At 47.1% G+C, this 19,814-nt stretch overlaps 1 protein-coding gene across 3 annotated transcripts in view; it reads right to left on the bottom strand.

Moving 5' to 3' along the window:
- schip1 (schwannomin interacting protein 1) overlaps nt 1–19,814 on the bottom strand; it is a 1,017,794-nt gene that overhangs the window by 672,552 nt on the left and 325,428 nt on the right. Inside the window, exon 1 of one of the 3 annotated variants that reach the window (XM_038817211.1) lies at nt 18,879–19,097. The exons of the other annotated variants lie outside the window; for them this stretch is intronic. Coding sequence (XP_038673139.1) covers nt 18,879–19,082 — 204 coding nt within the window. The 5' untranslated portion in view covers nt 19,083–19,097. Of the gene's footprint in view, nt 1–18,878; nt 19,098–19,814 lie in introns of those variants that run through there. 3 annotated transcript variants of the gene reach the window in all.

Here is a 19,814-nt window from a genome sequence, read left to right as displayed (position 1 = left end):
TTTGAGTGAAAGAATAAGGAGAGGAAATACAACACTAACTGGAAACTCTAAACGTGGTAGACACTATCAGGGGCGTGATTCAACAGACTTCAAACTAAGTCCATTGCCGGGTGCGTTTAAAGGGGTGTTCCTCAGGAGCTGCAGTGGGCTGGTTTAGCACACTGGGCTAAATCGCTGGCTTTTAAAGCAGACCAAGGCAGGCCAGCAGCACGGTTCAATTCCCGTACCAGCCTCCCCGAACAGGTGCTGGAATGTGACGACTAGGGGCTTTTCACAGTAACTTCATTGAAGCCTACTCTTGACAATAAACGATTTTCATTTTTTTCAGTGCTGAGAAACATCCCAGAATCCAACGGTACTTTTGATGCGACCATCAATTCACATGAAACCAGGAGTAGAAGTAAACTGTGGCTTTAATCAACTAGAACAGTGCCTGCCTGCGACTGGTCTGTTCGTAGGAGCCACCTACAGGGCGACTGCTCTTTATACCTCCCCTCAAGGGGTGGAGTCAGGGTGGAGCCCACACAGGCCCCAACATGCTACATTATAGGTAATACCATACAATGGTCCATAGGTAGAGCCCATAGGTAGGGCAGCACGGTAGCATTGTGGATAGCACAGTGGCTTCACAGCTCCAGGGTCCCAGGTTCGATTCCGGCTTAGGTCACTGTCTGTGCAGAGTCTGCACATCCTCCCCGTGTGTGCGTGGGTTTCCTCCGGGTGCTCTGGTTTCCTCCCACAGTCCAAAGATGTGCAGGTTAGGTGGATTGGCCATGATAAATTGCCCTTAGTGTCCAAAATTGCCCTTAGTGTTGTTCCTGGGTTACTGGGTTATTGGATAGGGGGAGATGGTGACCTTGGGTAGGGTGCTCTTTCCAAGAGCCGGTGCAGACTTGATGGGCCGAATGGCCTCCTTCTGCACTGTAAATTCTATGATTGTCTATGATATGGGCAACAGCGTAATATAGATAAGCACATGGTGAATTGTTACAGCAATACATTCACCACATTCACCCCCTGTTAAAAAATGAAGTCCGGCAGGGATGATGGGTTCATACGTTCAGCCTGTCTGGCGCACGGATTGTGCGCTGTGATCGCCGAAGCTCTGGTATCGCCGTTGGCCCGGTCGTCAAACTCATCCGTGCTGGCATTGGTAGTGAAGTTGCCGGTGCGGGTACAGACACGGACTCTGGGAGCGTGTCTTCTGGAGCTGCATTCCTGTGGGTTGGTGAAGGGGAAATGGGGGGGGCAGGAAGGGGTGCGGGTGCCATGCAGGGGCGGGGGCGCTGGTCAGCGTAGGTTGGGCGGGGTAAGATGGGGTGGCGGTGGTAGTGGAACCTGCGGGTGCCAGGTCCCGGAGGGAGACCGTATCCTGTCGGCCGTCGGGGTGTTCGATGTATGCGTACTGGGGGTTGGAGTGTAGGAGCTGGACCTTCTCGACCAGGTGATCAGACATATGGCTCCTGAAGTGCTTGCGGAGCACGATGGCGTCTTCAGCCAGGGCGGAAGCAAGGCCCCTGAGGTGGATTTCCTGGGGAAAACAAATAGGCGGTCATGAGGCGTCTCGTTTGTGGCTGTGCAAAGTAGGGACCTAATGGAGTGGAGTGCGTCGGGGAGGACCTCCTGCCAGTGGGCGACCGGGAGATTCCTGGACTGCAGGGCCAGAAGGATGGTCTTCCAGACTGTCGCGTTCTCCCTCTCCACCTGCCCATTTCCCCTGGGGTTATAACTGGTAGTCCTGCTCGAGGCGATGCCTTTGCTGAGCAAGTACTAATGCAGTTCATCGCTCATGAACGACGAGCCCCGGTCACTGTGAACGTACGTGGGGAAACCAAACAGGGTGAAGACACTATGTAGGGCTTTAATGACAGTGGCCGCAGTCATGTTGGGGCAGGGGATTGCAAAGGAGAAGCGGGAGAACTCTTCGATGATGTTGAGGAAATATGTGTTGCGGTTGTTGGAGGGGAGGGGCCCTTTGAAATCGATACTGAGGCGCTCAAAGGGCCGGGATGCCGTTACCAGGTGGCCTTATCCGGTCGATAGAAGTGCGGCTTGCACTCCGCGCAGATCGGGCTGTCCCTGGTCATGGCTCTGACCTCCTCAGTGGAGTAGGGCAGGTTGCGGGCTTTGATGTAGTGGAGAAGCCGGGTGACCCCCGGGTGGCAGAGGTCATCGTGGATAGCACGCAGCCGGTCATCTTGCGCGCTGGCGCATGTGCCATGGGACAGGGCATCTGGGGGCTCGTTGAGCTTCCCAGGATGATATACTGTATTGTAATTATAGGTGGAGAGTTCTATCCTCCACCTCAAGATCTTATTATTCTTGATCTTGCCCCGCAGCGTATTATCGAACATGAAGGCGACCGATCGTTGGTCGGTGACGAGGGTAAACCTCCTACCAGCGAGGTAGTGCCTCCAGTGGGCCAATGTAAAGGTGTGTTGCAATTGTCCCCGCCAGTGACTCAATGGGAATCCAGAAACCCCATTACAATACATCCACATCTAATTATCAGGCCTCGATGCCCGTTAATTCCTCCCCGCACCCCCCACACCCACACCCCAATTACACAATCTATATGTGTAGGTGTGCCTAAATTATGACAGGTCTTCCAAGTAGTGCACCTGGTGAGCGGAAGCTGCCAGAGGAGTTCAGGTGAGAGTTTTGTTCAGCAGGGAGAGAATCATGTCTGCCCATCTTGTTTTGTTTTCATGGAGGCAAAGTTATCTGTATTAACAGTTGTTGGCATAAAAGCTCGACACAACAATGAATGCGATGGTTAGTCTGAATTCTAATGACCTCAATTTATGTTGTGTATCTATTAGAACTCATTTACAAAGTAACAATCTCTAATAATTTCTATTATAAGCTCTTTTGCTCCAAGTCTACCCCAACTGTTACATTCCCTGGCTGAAGTCATTCATTTTACAATTCTTCACTTGGGTTGAGCAGTTACACAGCCTTGGTGATGTGCCAGGATCTAGCTCCAATTAGTGAATTAGCACTTTCATTTTGCTCTCCAGTCAGATTCTGACTGGGCAACTTTGAGACTCAGAACTATTTACTGCTGGTCTGATTTCACCACCCTCCCCTCCCCCCCTCCCACCCCAGTAAAAATTTTGACATTCATTTGGTTAAACATTTTGTCCTGCTCCAAATTCTTCGCTGAAGCTGCAATGACCCAATTTACTTTCCCAAAGCCTTTCTTACTGCTTTGCTTCCCACCCCAGGAACACTAATGCTGCCTCCCTCGAGGCTCTGGTTGCTACCTCTCCCTTCTTTCTGAGTTAATCACAGCTCCAGTCTTCGCTTACTTCGTGTCTTCATGCCTTTCACTGATGTCACTTCCCACTGTGTGTGGTGATCCACTGTGTGCACCTGTATTAGGGGATGTAAGGTAGGACCTGCACTACAGGTTCGCCGGTAGCCCCTGCCGGCTAGCTCCGCCCACAAGGAGCCGTATAAATATGCATGACCTCCTCCTGATCAGCCATTTCGCCAGCTGCAGCAGGAGGCCACGCATCTGACTGTAATAAAGCCACAGTTGTACCAATCTGAGTCTTTCGTGCAATTGATCGTGCATCACTGTGCAACTACGGCAACCCAACCGAACGCCACCAATACTTGCCACCACATTCATGCAAAAATGCAATCTGATGTCAAGTTCATCAACAACTGCTATGGATGTGGCGGTGAGTTTCAAAACATCTGTAGCCACACCAGCCAATGATGATTTTTCTTGCTTCTCACCTAAACATTTATAAACTGGAGATTTGTCAGGAAGATTTACTCTCCTGTTTAAATTCTAACCTTCCTCATTGTGCAAACACCAGATGGCACCACACTTATGTCTAAGACAATTATAAAAGAGATTGGTGTACCTCCCCCACCCTGGCAATATACCCTAGTACACCGAATATACTGTCCCAGTGCCTGTTTTGTATCCTCCTTTGCAGTCTGCTTATTTGAAATGCTAATGTTCTTTCATGTTGCTACTTCCTCATCCATTTTGAATGGCTCATGCAACTGTTTTTAATTTTGTATCTTTTATCTTTCCCTGTCTCTTGCATTAGAATAATTAATAGCAAGATAAACAGGACCACTTCACTTATTCCTCCTCATATGAAGTGGCTTGCGTTTGTTTGTTTATGGATAAGGACTTTCATTATCCCAGTAACAAAACTGCTTGTTTCCAGAGTGCATTATGGACAAACATCAGAAGCAATTTTGTTTTTAAACAGGCCTGACACAGATCATTTGTCGTGGAGTTGTTATAAAATAGTTGTATAAATACATAATTGTCAAATCAAGCATGAAAATTGAAAAAGAGAGAGTACCATTGGAACTGCACCACAACTTGATCTATAAATCGCTGATGATAAGAGACTCTCTGTGAACAGGAAATAAAGCTCAATTATGGAGACCATTTTCATTACCTTAGTCATGGAGGGCAGCCTATCATGATATCAGTACCTGGAAATATTCATTGCAAGAAGAAAGGTCATAATAGCATTGAAAGCTAACGCAACTGGCAGAGAATATTCTGCACAAAGTAGAGGGAATATTTTTAGTCGAAAATAGGGAAAGATTGAGTGGAAGATCAACAGCACCAATCAATGGCTAAATTAAATCAACAGATTGTGTTTTGAAAAATGAAATGAAATGAAAATCGCTTATTGTCACGAGTAGGCTTCAATGAAGTTACTGTGAAAAGTCCCTAGTCGCCACATTCCGGCGCCTGTCCGGGGAGGCTGGTACAGGAATCGAACCGTGCTGCTGGCCTGCTTGGTCTGCTTTAAAAGCCAGTGATTTAGCCGAGTAAGCTAAACCAGCCCAATTTACAGTGCAGAAGGAGGCCATTCGGCCCATCGAGTCTGCACCGGCTCTTGGAAAGAACACCCTACCCAAGCCCACACCCCCACCCTATCCCCATAACCCAGTAACCCCACCCAACACTAAGGGCAATTTAGCACAGCCAATGCACCTAACCTGCACATCTTTGGACTGTAGGAGGAAACCGGAGCAGTCGGAGGAAACCCACGCAAACGCGGGGAGAACGTGCAGACTCCGCACAGACAGTGACCCAAGCCGCGAATCGAACCTGGGACCCTGGAGCTGTGAAGCAATTGTGCTAACCACTATGCTACCGTGCTGCCCTTATGAAAGGATGTTGATCCACAAACCTCAGAACACTTCTTTTTTTCCATTTTGAATCTCACTGCTTCACCAGTAAGGGTATCAAAATGAGCACATTTGCAAAGAAATAAAAATTATGAATTTTCATCCTGGTGCACCAAGTCTTCAGGTAAGGTCTTCGTCAGCCAAACAGAGACACCTGTGAGCAGAATGCTACAAAAAAAGGGTGAAGAGACTTCCGGTGGCAGCCATGGAGGAGTAGGTCGCACATTCGATAGCTCCCGCCTGTAACGGACTTTCGGACATCTTTCCCCCAACTTTCTCGGATTTTATGGTACAAATCAGTGAACTGTGCCACAGTAAGGAGGATTCCCTCTCTGGTGTATGGAGAATTGTACCAGAAGTGGCTGTGTGAAACTATTCAGTCCTCGTAGTGAGAAGCTAGCAGAGCTGGTATCGCGGAACAGCATGGCGGAGGGCAAGGGCCGAGGAGAAACGGCACAGTGGTCGACGGAGCAGCTGGTGAAGTTTTTTTGACGATTACTTCACCAAGCTGGAAAAGGATACGCTGGACCCGATCAAGGCTTCGATTGATCAAGTAGTCTTGAATCAGGAGACCCTGGGGAAAGCGATACAGAAGATCGAACAAAAGTTATCCAGCCAGGAGGACTATATAACCGTGCTGGAGAACAAGGTGGAGGTGTTGGATGACCATCAGAAGAGGATGCAGGAGAAGCTGGAGGACCTGGAGAATAGGTCCAGGAGGCAGAACCTCAGAATTGCTGGCCTCCCTGAAGGCAGTGAGGGATCGGATGCGAGGGCATATGTGACGGACATGCTGGAGAAGTTAATGGGGGCTGGGGAGTTCCCTCGCCCCTGGAGGTGGATAGAGCGCACAGAGCCCTCGCGAGGAAGTCCAGGGCGAATGACCCGCCAAGGGCAGTGGTGGTGCGTTTTCATCATTTTACGGATAAGGAACACATCTTGCGGTGGGCCAAGAAAGAACGGAGCAGCAATTGGGAGAACTGTGAGTTGCGTATTTATCAGGAGCTGGGAGCGGAGTTGGCCAAGAAACGAGCTGGCTTCAATCGGGCAAAGGCAACCCTCTTCAAGAAGGGGGTGAAGTTCAGGATGCTGTACCCAGTGCAGCTGAGGGTTACGCATGAGGAACTTGACTTTTATTTTGAGACGTCGGACGATGTATGGACATTCATTAAAGAAGCTGGAGACGATTTAAAGGACATTTAAGATGCGGAGAAGTTTTGTAGCGATAGTTCGTAATACTGTACTTGCTTTTTTCAAAGAAAAGAGATTTTATGTCATTCTGGGTGAAATAATGGGCTGTGGTGATGGTTGTAGGGTGCTTTGTCTTGCGGGGATTTGATGCGGGGGAGGGGGGGGGGTGCGGTGAGGGGGTCCTGAAGTTATAGCTATTCTTCAGGAGGCTGGGTTTTGTTTTAAGTGACTGTCTCTTCACTGGTTTATGTTAATTTTGTCTTTTCTTTTTTTTTTTGCTGCTGTTTACTGACTGGGGAATGTGATGCTGTTAAAAGGTTTATTCAGGTGAGGGGGGAAGAGGTTCGAACAATAGGGAGACAGACTGTTTGGCGCCAGTGGAGGGGGTTATCGGCGTCAGGATGGTTCAGCTGTCTCTCGGAAGCGCAGTGGGGGTGAGCAAGTATTAAACTGGTACTTGACCTAGGGGATGAGGTTTCTGGTGCTGTTGAGGGGGGGGGGGAGGGTTAGGCTGCTTTGCTGACAGGAGAGGAACTATTGTCAGGGAATAAATGGGAGGTCGGAAACGGCTGCTGCTCCTGGGGATACTTGGGGAGGCGGAGGGCGCGAGCTAGAGGCTGGCCTAAAAAGGGTGATGGCTAGTCGGCAGGGGTACTCGGGGAGGGGGGGGGGATGGAAGCCCCCCATCCAGGGTGATTGTGTGGAATGTGAGAGGACTGAATGGGCCGGTCAAGAGAGCTCGCTTGTTCGTGCATCTGAGGGAGCTGAAGGCAGACATGGCAATGCTACAAGAGACATATCTTAAGGTCATGGACAAACGAGATTGAGGAAGAGATGGGTTAGCCAGGTGTTCCACTCAGGGCTGGACTCAAAGACCAGTGGGGTAGCAATTTTGATTAGTAAGCGAGTGGCATTTGTGGCTGGGAGAATCGTGTCAGATAAGGCGGGGTAGGCATATAATGGTGAGTGGAAAGTTGGAGGGTGTACGATGGTGCTCGTGAACATATATGCTCTGAACTGGGACAATATGAAATTTATGAGGCGTGTGCTAGGTAAGATCCCGGACTTAGAGTCACATGACCTGATCATGGGGGGGGGGGCACTTTAACACGGTCACTGATCTGGAATTGGACCGGTCAATATCCAGGTCAAGGAGGAGGCCAGCTGTGGCAAAGGAATTGAAGGGCTTTATGGTACAGCTGGGGGTATAGACCCATGGAGGTTTACACGGCCGAGGGCGAAGGAGTTTTCTTTTTTTTTTCTCACGTCCATAAGGTTTACTCTAGTATTTACTTTTTTGTTCTGAGCAAGGCGCTAATACAGAAGGTGGCAGGGGCAGAATACTCGGCAATTGTAGTGTCGGATCATGTCCCGCATTGGGTGGCTTTGCAGGTTAGTGAGGAGAGAGGACAACGTCCGTTATGGAGACTAGATGTGGGGTTGCTAGCAGATGAAGCGGGCGGGTGAATAAGTCCATCCAGAATTACCTGGAAACAAATGGCATGGGAAAGATATCTGCATCGACTGTTTGGGAAGCTCTGAAGGCGGTTGTTAGAGGGGAACTAATTTCGATCGGTCCCACAGGGAAAAGGGGGAACGGCGGAGAGTGAGAGATTAGTGGAGGAGATATTCCGGGTGGACAGGAGATACGCGGAGGCCCCGGACGCGGGGCTCCTGAGGGAGCGGCGGAAGTTGCAGGCGGAGTTTGAGTTGTTGACCACAGGGAAAGCAGTGGAGCAGTTGAGGAAGGTAAAGGGGGCGGTTTATGAGTATTGGGAAAAGGCGAGGATGTTGGTGCAACAGTTTAGGAAGAGAGAGGTGGCCAGGAAGATTGGTAGAGTGAAGAATAGGGATGGTAACATGGTCTTGGGCCCGGAGGGGGGGGGGGGGGGGGGGGGGGGGGGGGGGGGGGGGGGGGGGTTTTGAACAAAGTTTTAAAATAATTTTACAGTAAATTATAGGAGTCGGAACCCGCGGCTGGAGGGGATGAGGCAATTTCTGGATCAGTTGAGGTTTCCGAGGGTGGAGGAGGACCTGGTGGAGCGGCTGGGAGCCCAAATTGAGAATGAGGATATTATCAAGGAGCTGGAGGGCATGCAGTCGGGCAAAGCTCCAGGGCCGGACGACTACCCGGTGGAATTTTTTAAGACGTTCTCAGAGATATTGAGCCCACTGCTGGTGAGGACATTTAACGAGGCTAGAGAGAAGGGAATCCTCCCCCCAACAATGTCGCAGGCCTCGATTTCACTTATTCTTAAACGGGAGAAGGATCCTGAGCAGTGTGGGTCATATAGGCCGATCTCGCTTTTGAATGTGGATGCCAAGTTGTTGGCTAAGATATTGGCCACAAGGATAGAAGACTGCGTTCTGGGGGTGATAGGGGAAGACCAGAGGGGATTCGTTAAGGGCAGGCAACTCAAGGCCAATGTTTGGATGATGCACTCAGAAAGAGGAGAGGCAGAGGTGGTGGTAGCGATGGATGCGGAGAAGGCTTTTGATCGGGTGGAGTGGGAGTACCTGTGGGAGGTGCTGGGAAGACTTGGGTTTGGTGAGGGCTTAATTGGCTAGGTGCAATTGCTCGACCAGGCGCCTGTAGCGAGCGTGCATACAAACCGGCTGAGGTCAGGGTAGTTAAATTACATCAAGTGACGAGGCAAGGGTGCCCCCTCTCCCCGTTATTGTTTGCCCAACCACAGAGCCACTGGCCATGGCGTTAAGGGCTTCGAGGAACTGGCAGGGGCTGGTTCGGGAGGGTTGGAGCACCGGGTCTCGCTCACAGACGATTTGCTTTTGTACATTTCGGACCCGTTGGAGGGGATGGGGAAGATTATGCGGATCTTGGGGGAATTTGGCAGTCTTTCGGGGTATAAATTGAACATGGGGAAGAGCAAGATGTTTGTGATTCAGGCTAGAGGACAGGAGGAGATACTAGGAGAGCTGCTGGTAGGGAAGAGCTTTCGCTATCTGGGAATCCAGGTGGCTCGGAAATGGGAGGCACTGCATAAGCTTAATTTATCCCGGTTGGTAGAGCAAATGGAAGGGGACTTTAAGAGATGGGACATGCTCCCGTTGTCACTGGCGGGGAGGGTACAGACCGTGAAAATGACGGTCCTCCCCAGATTTCTGTTTGTCTTTCAGTGCCACCCCATCTTCATCCCCAAGGCCTTTTTCAAGCGGGTGAACAAGATCATTTCGGGCTTTGTACGGGCGAATAAAACCCCACGGGTGAAGAAAATGTGGTTGGAGCGTAGTCGGGGGGAAGGTGGGTTGGCGCTGCCGAAATTCTGCAACTACTACTGGTTAACTAATATAGCCATGATTAGCAAGTGGGTAATGGGGGAGGGGTCGGCATGGTAGTGGATGGAGGCGGTGTCATGTAAAGGCACCAGTCTGGGAGCACTGCCGTTCTCGCCGGCCCGATAGTCCACAAGTCCGGTAGTAGCGGCGGCACTGAGAATCTGGGGGCAATAGAGGAGGTATAAGAAGGTAGAGGGTGCGTTGGTCTGGACCCCGATTTGTAACAACCACAGGTTTGCACCGGGCAGGCTGGATGGCGGGTTCCAGAGCTGGCACAGGGCAGGAAATAGGAAGGGGGATCTGTTTATAGATGGGAGCTTTTCCAGCTTGAAGGCGCTGGAGGATAAATTTAAACTGCCGCCAGGGAATGGTTTTAGATATTTGCAAGTGCGAGACTTCCTGAGAAAGAAGGTGCCGGCCTTTCCATTGCTGCTGCCACAGGGGATACAGGATAGAGTAGTTTCCGGTACCTAGGTAGGGGAGGGGAAGGTGCCGGATAACTACCAGGAGCTGTTGGAGTCAGAGGAAACCCCAGTGGAGGGCAAGTGGGAGAACGAGCTAGGTGGAGAGTTAGAGGCGGGCCTATGGGCGGATGCCCTAAGCAGGGTCAATTCCTCCTCATTGTGTGCTTGGCAGAGCCTAATGCAATTTAAGGTGGTCCACCGGACACACATGACGGGGCGAGGATGAGCAAGTTTTTCGGGGTGGAAGATAGATGTGTGAGGTGTGCGGGAAACCCAGCAAACCATGTCCATATGTTCTGGGCATGCCCGAAGCTCAGAGGGTTTTGGCAGGGGTTTGCGAAGGCAATGACCACGGTGCAAGAAACTCGGGTGGTGCCGAGTCCAGAGATAGCGATCTTTGGAGTGTCAGAAGATCCGGGAGTTCAGGGAGTGAAAGCGGCCGACGTATTGGCCTTTGCCTCCCTAGTAGCCAGGAGACGGATGTTATTAATGTGGAGGGACTCAAAGTCCCCGAGTGTAGAGACTTGGGTTAACAACATGGCTGGGTTTCTCAGCCTCGAGAAAATAAAGTTTGCCTTAAGAAGGTCTACACTAGGGTTCTCTCGGAGGTGGCAGCCGTTCGTCAACTTTCTCGGGGAAAATTAAATGTCGGCAGAAGCAGCATTCCGAAGTGGGGGGGGGGGGGGGGGGGGGGGGGGGGGGGCGGATAGGTGTTAGATGGTTGAGGTGTGTGAAGATTGGGTCGGGTGGGAAATGTTCATTTTACCATGTCAATGTTATTGTTTTTGTTATTGTTATAAAACTTTGCAAATACCTTAATAAAAATATATTTTTTAAAAAGGGTGAAAAAATGACATTGGTTGTTGGTTGCTCATGGCCAACTGTGATGGCATTTTGTGCTGGAGAATAGTCCCAAAGCCATCTTCTTTGCAAAGGAATTAGATATGCGCAGTAGTTCATTAACACAGTAAGAAGTCTTACAAAACCAGGTTAAAGTCCAACAGGTTTGTTTCGATTCACCAGCTTTCAAAGCACTGCTCCTTCCGAAAGCAAGTGAATCAAAACAAACCTGTTGGACTTTATGAAATGAAATCGCTTATTGTCACGAGTAGGCTTCAATGAAGTTACTGTGAAAAGCCCCTAGTCGCCACATTCCGGCGCCTGTCCGGGGAGGCTGGTACGGGAATCGAACCGTGCTGCTGGCCTGCTTGGTCTGCTTTACAAGCCAGCGATTTAGCCTTGTGAGCTAAACCAGCCCCCAGCTTTTAGCCTGGTGTTGTGAGAATTCTTACTGTGCTCACCCCAGTCCAACACCGGCATCTCAACATCATGTTCACCATCAGAAGAAGTCATCGCATCAGATTTCTGTGGGGGTGCCACGATCTTCCACCACAACTGGCAGCTGACTTATGGAAACCTGACAGAAATTGACACATATTTCTGAATAGTTCATGGAATTAAATATTTCACCATTGGCTTTCTTACTGAATGACTGTTTTTTATTCTACACCATGAAAATTGCTCCTTGATCTCAAACGCAGCGCAAATCACACTAGAAGCTTCACCATGCAGTTTAGTAAGCCACTCGATGGAAAAGAGAAATGTTGCTGAAGCTATTTGTCCTGCGTTCTTCAGGGCAAATGCAAAAATGCCAAATTTCAGCTGATCATAACAATTTATACCACTGGAGGAAAGTGGTATCAACTAGTTAGCAAGTGAACTCTGATTTGAACATAGGAATGTAGGAGCAGAATGAGAACACAGAATGAGGAACAGAAATAGGCTGCTTGGCTGATAATCTACCTCAACACCATGTTCCCGTGCTACCTCCATATCCCTTGATTCCTTTGTGATGAACAATGTGTAATTTTTATATATATAAGTTGAACATATATGTTATATATTTTTGTGATTCCAGATTTACTTTATCGGTCTTGGTGCCTAGCGGTCTGGATGAACCTACGGCTGAAATGTTAGTCTTTTGGTTTGATATATATGTGTGTGTGTGTGTTTGTATAATTAAAGAAATTGATTAAAAAGGGATTATAAGTTTTGTGATTTTGTCAAAAAAAACGAAGTGGAAACAAAATGGACTTTTGTTTGGTAACAGTAGTTAAGTCGCACAGACGCCGGGAAAGACGGGAATAATTCACTGTTATGTCAGAGAGTGAAGAGAGGGATTTTTCAGCTCTCTTGAGAAAAGTATAAGGCTAGTAGGACAGTAATTAACTGAATAGTAAGTTATCAGACTCAGGAATGTGATTGGTTTAGTGGTATTGCCACTGAAAGTGAGTTTAAAGTGCAGTTATTTTCAGATGTCTCAGTGAGCATCTAAGTTGGGTGAGAAGCATCAAGGGATTGCTCAAGAATTCACTGAACGAAAACCATTTACATGTGTGCTAGTCCCAGGCAAGGAGTTTTTGCGTCAAGCTAGTGGTAGCTCTTCATCGGTTTATGTGTCTGTCAGGATATTGCTGGTTGAAGGAATATTGAGAAATTGGATCATTTCTGGTGTTTGTATGAGAACTTTCCAACCTTTATTTCTGGTATAATATAGTTCATTTTTCTCATTTTAATAAACACTTTATTTTTGTTTTAAAAGTTCATCAGCAGATTCCTGTGAACTTGTTCTGTAGTTTTTCTCCACCATTTCTAAAATAAAAGTTATGTCTGGTGAACTTCCATTGCACTCCCTCCATGGCAAGTGTATCCATCCTTAGATAAGGAGACCAGCTGAGGTGTTGTCATGGAGAAAGCCATAGGAAAGCCACAGGAACTGTAGGCTTCCCATGTTTCTAGTTAATTCAAAAAAAGCACGAGGCTTGAACATTATTTCTTTCATTTATAGAGAACAGGTCAATGCATTACTTTTCTTTTCTGCAATGTTGAAGTGTAAGTGCACATTAAACCAGAGCTGTGATTACTGCTTTGCATGAACACACAAAATGTAGAAACATTTGGATCAGGGGTTACCAGAAGTACACGTGAGCATGAGGACGTCTGGAGGAAGTGTCAGAAAAGCCTGCATTTTCAGTCCTTCCGATAATTTTTACTGTTATTTTACTTTAGTGTGACAGCAAAGCTCCTAATGGTTCTGGTCATTAAAGCAGCAATCTGAATCTGGTGAGCATAGCTATATGAGCATGAGTAATGACCCCGAACAGGCAGAAACATGGGAAACGCTAGCTGAGCTCACCTTCTGCTGGCTTAGCATTGCCTACAGGTCTGCATCACATCATTCAGTTTCTGCTCAAAAGGAACACAGACCTGTCAACTATCAAGTGCTAAGGAGCTGCTATCTGATGAAGAGCAGTGAGTTTATGTCCTGGAAAACAATTCTCCCTCAAAAGAGTTGCATGATTGCCAGCAGAACAATTGCTGCATTCAAAAGTAACTTCTTTCATAGAATATCAGCAAGTATTTATTTATTAATTTGCTGTTTCAAAAGAACCAGCTACATTTTAGAAGGCAGATTTTTTTTAAAAATTAGCACATTGATTTCAATGGAAATGAGAGTTGAGTAATTTCTACAGCAGGCAGCCCAAGGCAGAATGCCAGTTTTACACCCAGATGGCAAGCTGAAAATCTACCTCACCTCCCAACGCAGAGCGGCCTGCAGCGGAGAAGTGCCCACTCTCATACTTAAAACACAAAGTCAGTCGGCTAATATTCACCACCTACTTCAACATTCAAAGATGCTCCACTGTTTTGAGAAAATGTTTTCCTGGAAGCCAAATAGAACAACAAATCATTTTACAAAGCAGCTAATACCAGTTAAGTTGTAAACACAGGAAATTTCATCTGACACTGCTCTCAACAGTATTTGTGGCATCAATTCCACCTTTAGCAATGAAACTGTATTCAGCTCAGTGAACACATTCATTAATATATCCACGGCTGAAGTCAGCTCAGTGTATCCATTCAGAGCAGCAAAACAGATGATTTTTTTAATTCATTCGTAAGCTGTGGGCAATGCCCTCAAGGCCATCATTTATTGTCCATCCCTATTTGTCCTTGAGGTTAGCTACCTTCTTGAACCGCTGCAGTCCAAGTGGTGAAGGTAGTACCACAAAGCAATCAGCGAAGTAGTTCCAGGACATGGGCCCCACAACAATGAAGGAAGGACAATGTGAGTGCGATTCAGCGGACTTGAGTTAAATAGCTACTCAACACTTTGCTGTTGTTTCTCTCCACTGAGGTCGGACTTATTTCCTGCTGGTGAGCTTAAGGTCTCACCTGAAAAGGCTACTCGCAGATCGGGGCATCACTTTAGAAGGCTTCCCCAACGACCCCCCCCCCCCCCCCCCTCCCCCTCCCACTCCCCATAACCACCCTCTCAGGCCCCCCCCCCCCCCCCCCCCCCCCACCCCCAATTCCTGGTAAGGTCTTGCTGAGCCCAATCCCTGAGTGCCAGCCTGGCACCGGACACTACCAGGCTGCCCAGTGGCACTGACTGGTTGAATGTGCCAAGGTGCCCGGGTGCCAGAGGATCACCCTGCCCTGTCCCCAACCACCCAAGTGTCTCAAATGGCCTTTGAGACCCCCCAGGTGCTATTACACCCGGTCCATGTTTGTGTGGACCAATACTAAACGGAGCCCTGGTGAGGCCTCCCAGGTGTGCCTGTTGAGTCCTGGGTGCCATTCGGCTCATTTAAATAAGCTGATTTGGTTCATGCCCAACGAGGGCGAGATCTAGATAGTGACGGTTTGAGCATCGAGAATCTCACGAGATTCAAAGGCCTCGAGCCAATACCAAGTCGGGAGAGATGGAGCCGCTGAATCGCGTCCTATATTTCCAAGTCAGGATGGTGTGAGACTTGAAGGGAGAAATCTTCCAATACACCTGAATCCCTTTCCCTCCAGGTGGTGGAGTTATGGGTTTGTAAGGTGTAGTTGAAGAAGCCTTGCAAGATAGAGCAATGCATCTTGTAGATGGTACACACTACAGTAACAGTTGAGGCAGTACTACTCCATGCAGGACCTGGACTCCGAAAGGGAGTATTTACTGGAGTGATTCGGTTGGGTTTAAGCTAAATTCGGGCTGTTTAGCACAGGGCTAAATCGCTGGCTTTGAAAGCAGATCAAGGGAGGCCAGCAGCATGGTTCAATTCCCGTACCGGCCTCCCCGAACAGGCGCCGGAATGTGGCGACTAGGGGCTTTTCACAGTAACTTCATTTGAAGCCTACTTGTGACAATAAGCGATTTTCATTTCATTTTTTCATTTCAAATGGCAGGGAATAGGAATCTATGCAAAACGTCAGAGGAAGAAACACAGACAAGATCAAATGACAGAAAGGGGAATAAGAAAAGTATCAGGCAGATACTGTCTGTATCAAAGTCAAAGGCCTAAATCAAACAGGGCCACAGTGATAATGGAAACAGGATAAGGAATGTTGAAAGGACAAGCCTTAAGCTTTGTGCCTTAATGCGTGGAACATTTGCAATGAAGTGGATGAATTAGTTGTGCAAATAAATGTTAATGGGTTTGATATAGTCGGAATTGCAGAGACAGGACTGCAGGGTGACCAAGGGTGGGAAAACAAATGTAGGTCAGTTACAGTCTGAAACAGGGAACATATAATGGGGAACAAAGAAATGACTGACCAACGAAGTACATACTTTGGGTTTGTCTTCACGAAGAAGGACACAAATAACAGACCTGAAATGTTGGGGAACACAGGGTTTAGAGGGAGGGAAAAACTGAAGTCAATCTGTATTTGTAGGAAAATTGGTGTTGGGGAAATTGATGAGATTCAAAGCCGATAAATCCACAGGGCTTGATATTTTACATCCCAGAGTACCAAAGGAAGTGGCCTAGAAATAGTGGATGCATTGGTGGTCATCTCCCAAGTTTCAATAGGCTATGAACAGTTCCTATAAATCAGAGGGTAGCTGATGTAGCCCCATTTTTTACAAAGGGGGGTAGAGAGAAAACAAGGAATTATAAACCAGTCAGCCTGATGTCCATGATGGGGAAAATGCAAGTGTCCATTCTAAAAGATTTAATAGCAGAGCACTTGGAAAACAAAGGCAGGATTAACAGAGTCAGCATGAATTTATGAAAGGGAAATCATACTAGACAAATTGAGTGGAATTCTTTGGAGGATGTACGAAGGGGTCCCTGTGGATGCGGCTTATTTGGACTTTCAGAAGGCTTTCGAAAAAATCACACACAAGAGATTAACATGTATAATTAAAACGCATGGGATTAGGGGTAGTGTATTGAGATAGAAAACTGATTGGCAGACAGGAAACAAAGAGGAGGAATAAACAAGTCTTTTTCCTAGTGGCAGGCAGTGACTAATGGGGTACCACAAGGTTCAATGTGAGGTCCCAGCTACTCACAATATATATATTAATAAATTAGATGAAGGAACCAAATGTAATATTCCCAGACTTTCAGGTGACACAAAGCTTGGTGGGACGGTGAGCTGTGAGGAAAATGCAGAGATGCTTCCGTGTGACTTGAACAAGTTGAGTGAGTGGGCAAACGCATGGCAGCTGCAGTATAATGTGGGTAAATGAGAGGTTATCCACTTTTGTAGCAAAAACAGGAAGGCAGATTATTATCTGAATGGCTATAGATTGAGAGAGAAGAATTTGCAATGAGACCTGGGTGTCCATGTACACTAGTCGCTGAATGTAAGCACGCAGGTGCAGCAGGCGGTGATGGGGGGGGGGGGGGGGGGGGGGGGGGGGGGGGTGATGGGGGGGGGGGGGGGGGGTGATGGGGGGGGGGGGGGGTGATGGGGGGGGGGGGGGGGGGGAAGAAAGCCCAATATCCTACACGGTCTAGGTCATAACTTGCATTAGTATAATTTTTCAGCAGTCCTCAGAGAAACAGCACAGTAAGAAGTCTTACAACACCAGGTTAAAGTCCAACAGGTTTGTTTCAAACACGAGCTTTCGGAGCACTGCTCCTTCCTCAGGTGAATGGAGAGGTTTCAACCTCACCTCCACCTCAGAGAAAGAGGAAGCTAAAACAGCTCTGTAAGAATTGGCAGACTCCTGTCTCATGTCATTGCTATGCAGAAGCAGATTTTCTACCTCTGCAGCATTTAGGAAGTGCCACACCTGCACATCCATGCTGGGACCCTGGAAATCACACCTCCAAAAGGCTTCAGCATCTCCCATGCTGGATCTAATTGTGCTTGAAATGTAACTGAATATTTAAATGAGAGGATAGGAGAAAAGCCCGGAGGGGAGAGAGAGGGCAGGGGGGTCCCTCTGAGTGACGGACAAGCAAAATGTATCAATGCAAATACATTTTTCAGCTTATGCCCTGGAAGAGAAATTTCAGCGTCCATAGAAATTCTTACCTCCAAATGATTCAAAATTGAGCAATATTCAGCAATTATCATAAAATGTTGCAGTGGTTTGAAAGTATTTTCAGGATATTAAATCACAAACCGACAGATGAAATTTCCAGATGGTAGGAAGAAATCAAAATGCCAGAGACCAAAAATCATGCTAATACTCAAATGAATATATTGTTATGTGCACACTCACTATTCTCAGTGAAGTTCAGCACGGAGCCATTGATGTAGAATGCTGATATCATATAGAGTCAGAAAGCTGTAACAATTAGTGCATTGTCACGATGAGCAGAATGCTATTAAAATCCTAGGGGTGAAATTGTAACGGCCGTCAATTAAAAAATAAACGTATCAAACCTGCCATCTGTGCCGAATGCAAACAAAGATAGAATTAACAAAAAAAACCTTTGAACTAATTGACCTGACCAATCAAATTATTTCAGTAGGCCTTGCTGCCAAAATAATTCTCTTGTTGTGCTGGGGAAAAGCTAATTTATTAAAATGAGTAACTTAATAATCTGCCGCGATGCTCCATTTTTCATGAATTTGCCTGATTTATACTGACAGTTCTTCTTAAAAAAAGATAATGTAATGAAGTAACCTGACTCATCAATAGTACGTTTCCTAATTTGTGCAATTTGTTAGCAAACATCATTACATGCAGCTGTAAATGTCAGGTACAATATATAACAACAATATTCCTCTCCACGAGCATGACCCTTCGATTTGCTGTCACACGGTCTGAACTGTACGTACTGCCTGCTGCTCCTATTCATCTCTCACCAATTTCTCTCTCATCAGCAAATTATTCTAGTCATCCAGGGCCTTCATCTCTTTCATTGCAATAACAGTAGCAGCAAGCTGTAGTAATAAGAATTATCACTTGTGGGCAGTGGCTGCAGAAATAAATTTTGCCGTTAATATTAATCAACTATTTTGAGTTATTTCATTAAAAAGAGGAAAGAATGCTCCATCAGATCACTGCAAATTCCACGGATTATATCCAAAAGCTCCTGCAAAACAAATCTCCGTTCTCCACAACATAATTGCATTTCTACCCAGTAAAATAACCTACGTTCAATTCAGTCTTTCCTCTCATAGACCCATCAGCCATCGAAGCAGAGGCAATAAATCACGACCATATTCCTCTTGAAGTCATTTTAAAATCATTTGCTTATTGCTAATTTTGTACAGTACAGAATATCTGCTCTCTGGTCAACCCTCAATTTTTATGAATCACAATAGGAACACTAGTTACACATAAAATAAAAATGGTCAAATTAATGAAAAACAAGAAAAATATATTACAAATCAGAGTTTGAAACATTGTAAAGTAGAACTGGAACAAAGCATACATAGAATAGGTGAGTTGGAGCTACTGGCGACTGGTATCAAAAGTCTGTTGAAGACAAAGATAAAGATAAGACTTACGTAATTGAAACCAGAAACATTGAGGGATATTCTGTCCTTGATAATTGCTGACACAAAGGCAAACCTTTCTATGGTTAAGGATTCTGTACGACAGGACAGAAATATGGTGCATGTCACATTCTTCCCGTGTCTGCGTGGGTTTCCTCCGGATGCTCCGGTTTCCTCCCACAGTCCAAAGATGTGTAGGTTAGGTGGATTGGCCATGCTAAATTGCTCCTAGGTGAGATTGTGGGGCAGGGATTGGGCCTCTGTGGGTGGTGCTCTTTCAGAGGGTAGGTGCAGACTTGATGGGCCGAATGGCCTCCTTCTCACTGTAGGGTTCTATGATTCTATGAACTCAAGGAATTATTTTCAACTGTAACCAAAACATTTATCCTGCGATATTAAAGTACAGACACGTGACATTCCTCACCATAAATCTGAAGTAGTTAATGGCTCCATTTTAAATTTCAGGTTTAAATTTGCAGCTTCGTGAGCAGTAACGGAGGTTCAATCAATTTCAACAGCTGGGCCTGATTAACATGGTGGAACATGCCGCAACCATTGATACTCAGGATGGGATTCTCCAACCCCGCTCACCCGGCGAATGGAAAGTCCTGTCCGAAGTCGATGGACCTTTACATGGCCTGGGTCCCGCTCGTGAGGATCTTGCGGAGGACGGGGCGGAAGAATCCAACCCTTAGTATTGAAAAGCCTAAATGTCAAGGGCAAACCTTAAAGGGGTCACTTCGAGCCTCTCAAAAAAGAACAGGGTTGTAAATCAACCTAACCTGCACATCTTTGGTCGTGGGAGTGAAACCCACACAGACATGGGTAGGATGTGCAAACTCCACACGGACAGTAACCCAGGGCCGGGATTCGAACCCGGGTCCTCAGCAGCGCAGTCCCAGTGATATCCACTGCGCCAGGTGCCGCCCTCAGCATGTCACATACATG

The sequence above is a fragment of the Scyliorhinus canicula genome, chromosome 13 (assembly GCF_902713615.1).
Source record: "Scyliorhinus canicula chromosome 13, sScyCan1.1, whole genome shotgun sequence".
NCBI classification, from domain to species: domain Eukaryota; kingdom Metazoa; phylum Chordata; class Chondrichthyes; order Carcharhiniformes; family Scyliorhinidae; genus Scyliorhinus; species Scyliorhinus canicula.
This window is presented reverse-complemented; position numbering and strand designations above follow the sequence as displayed.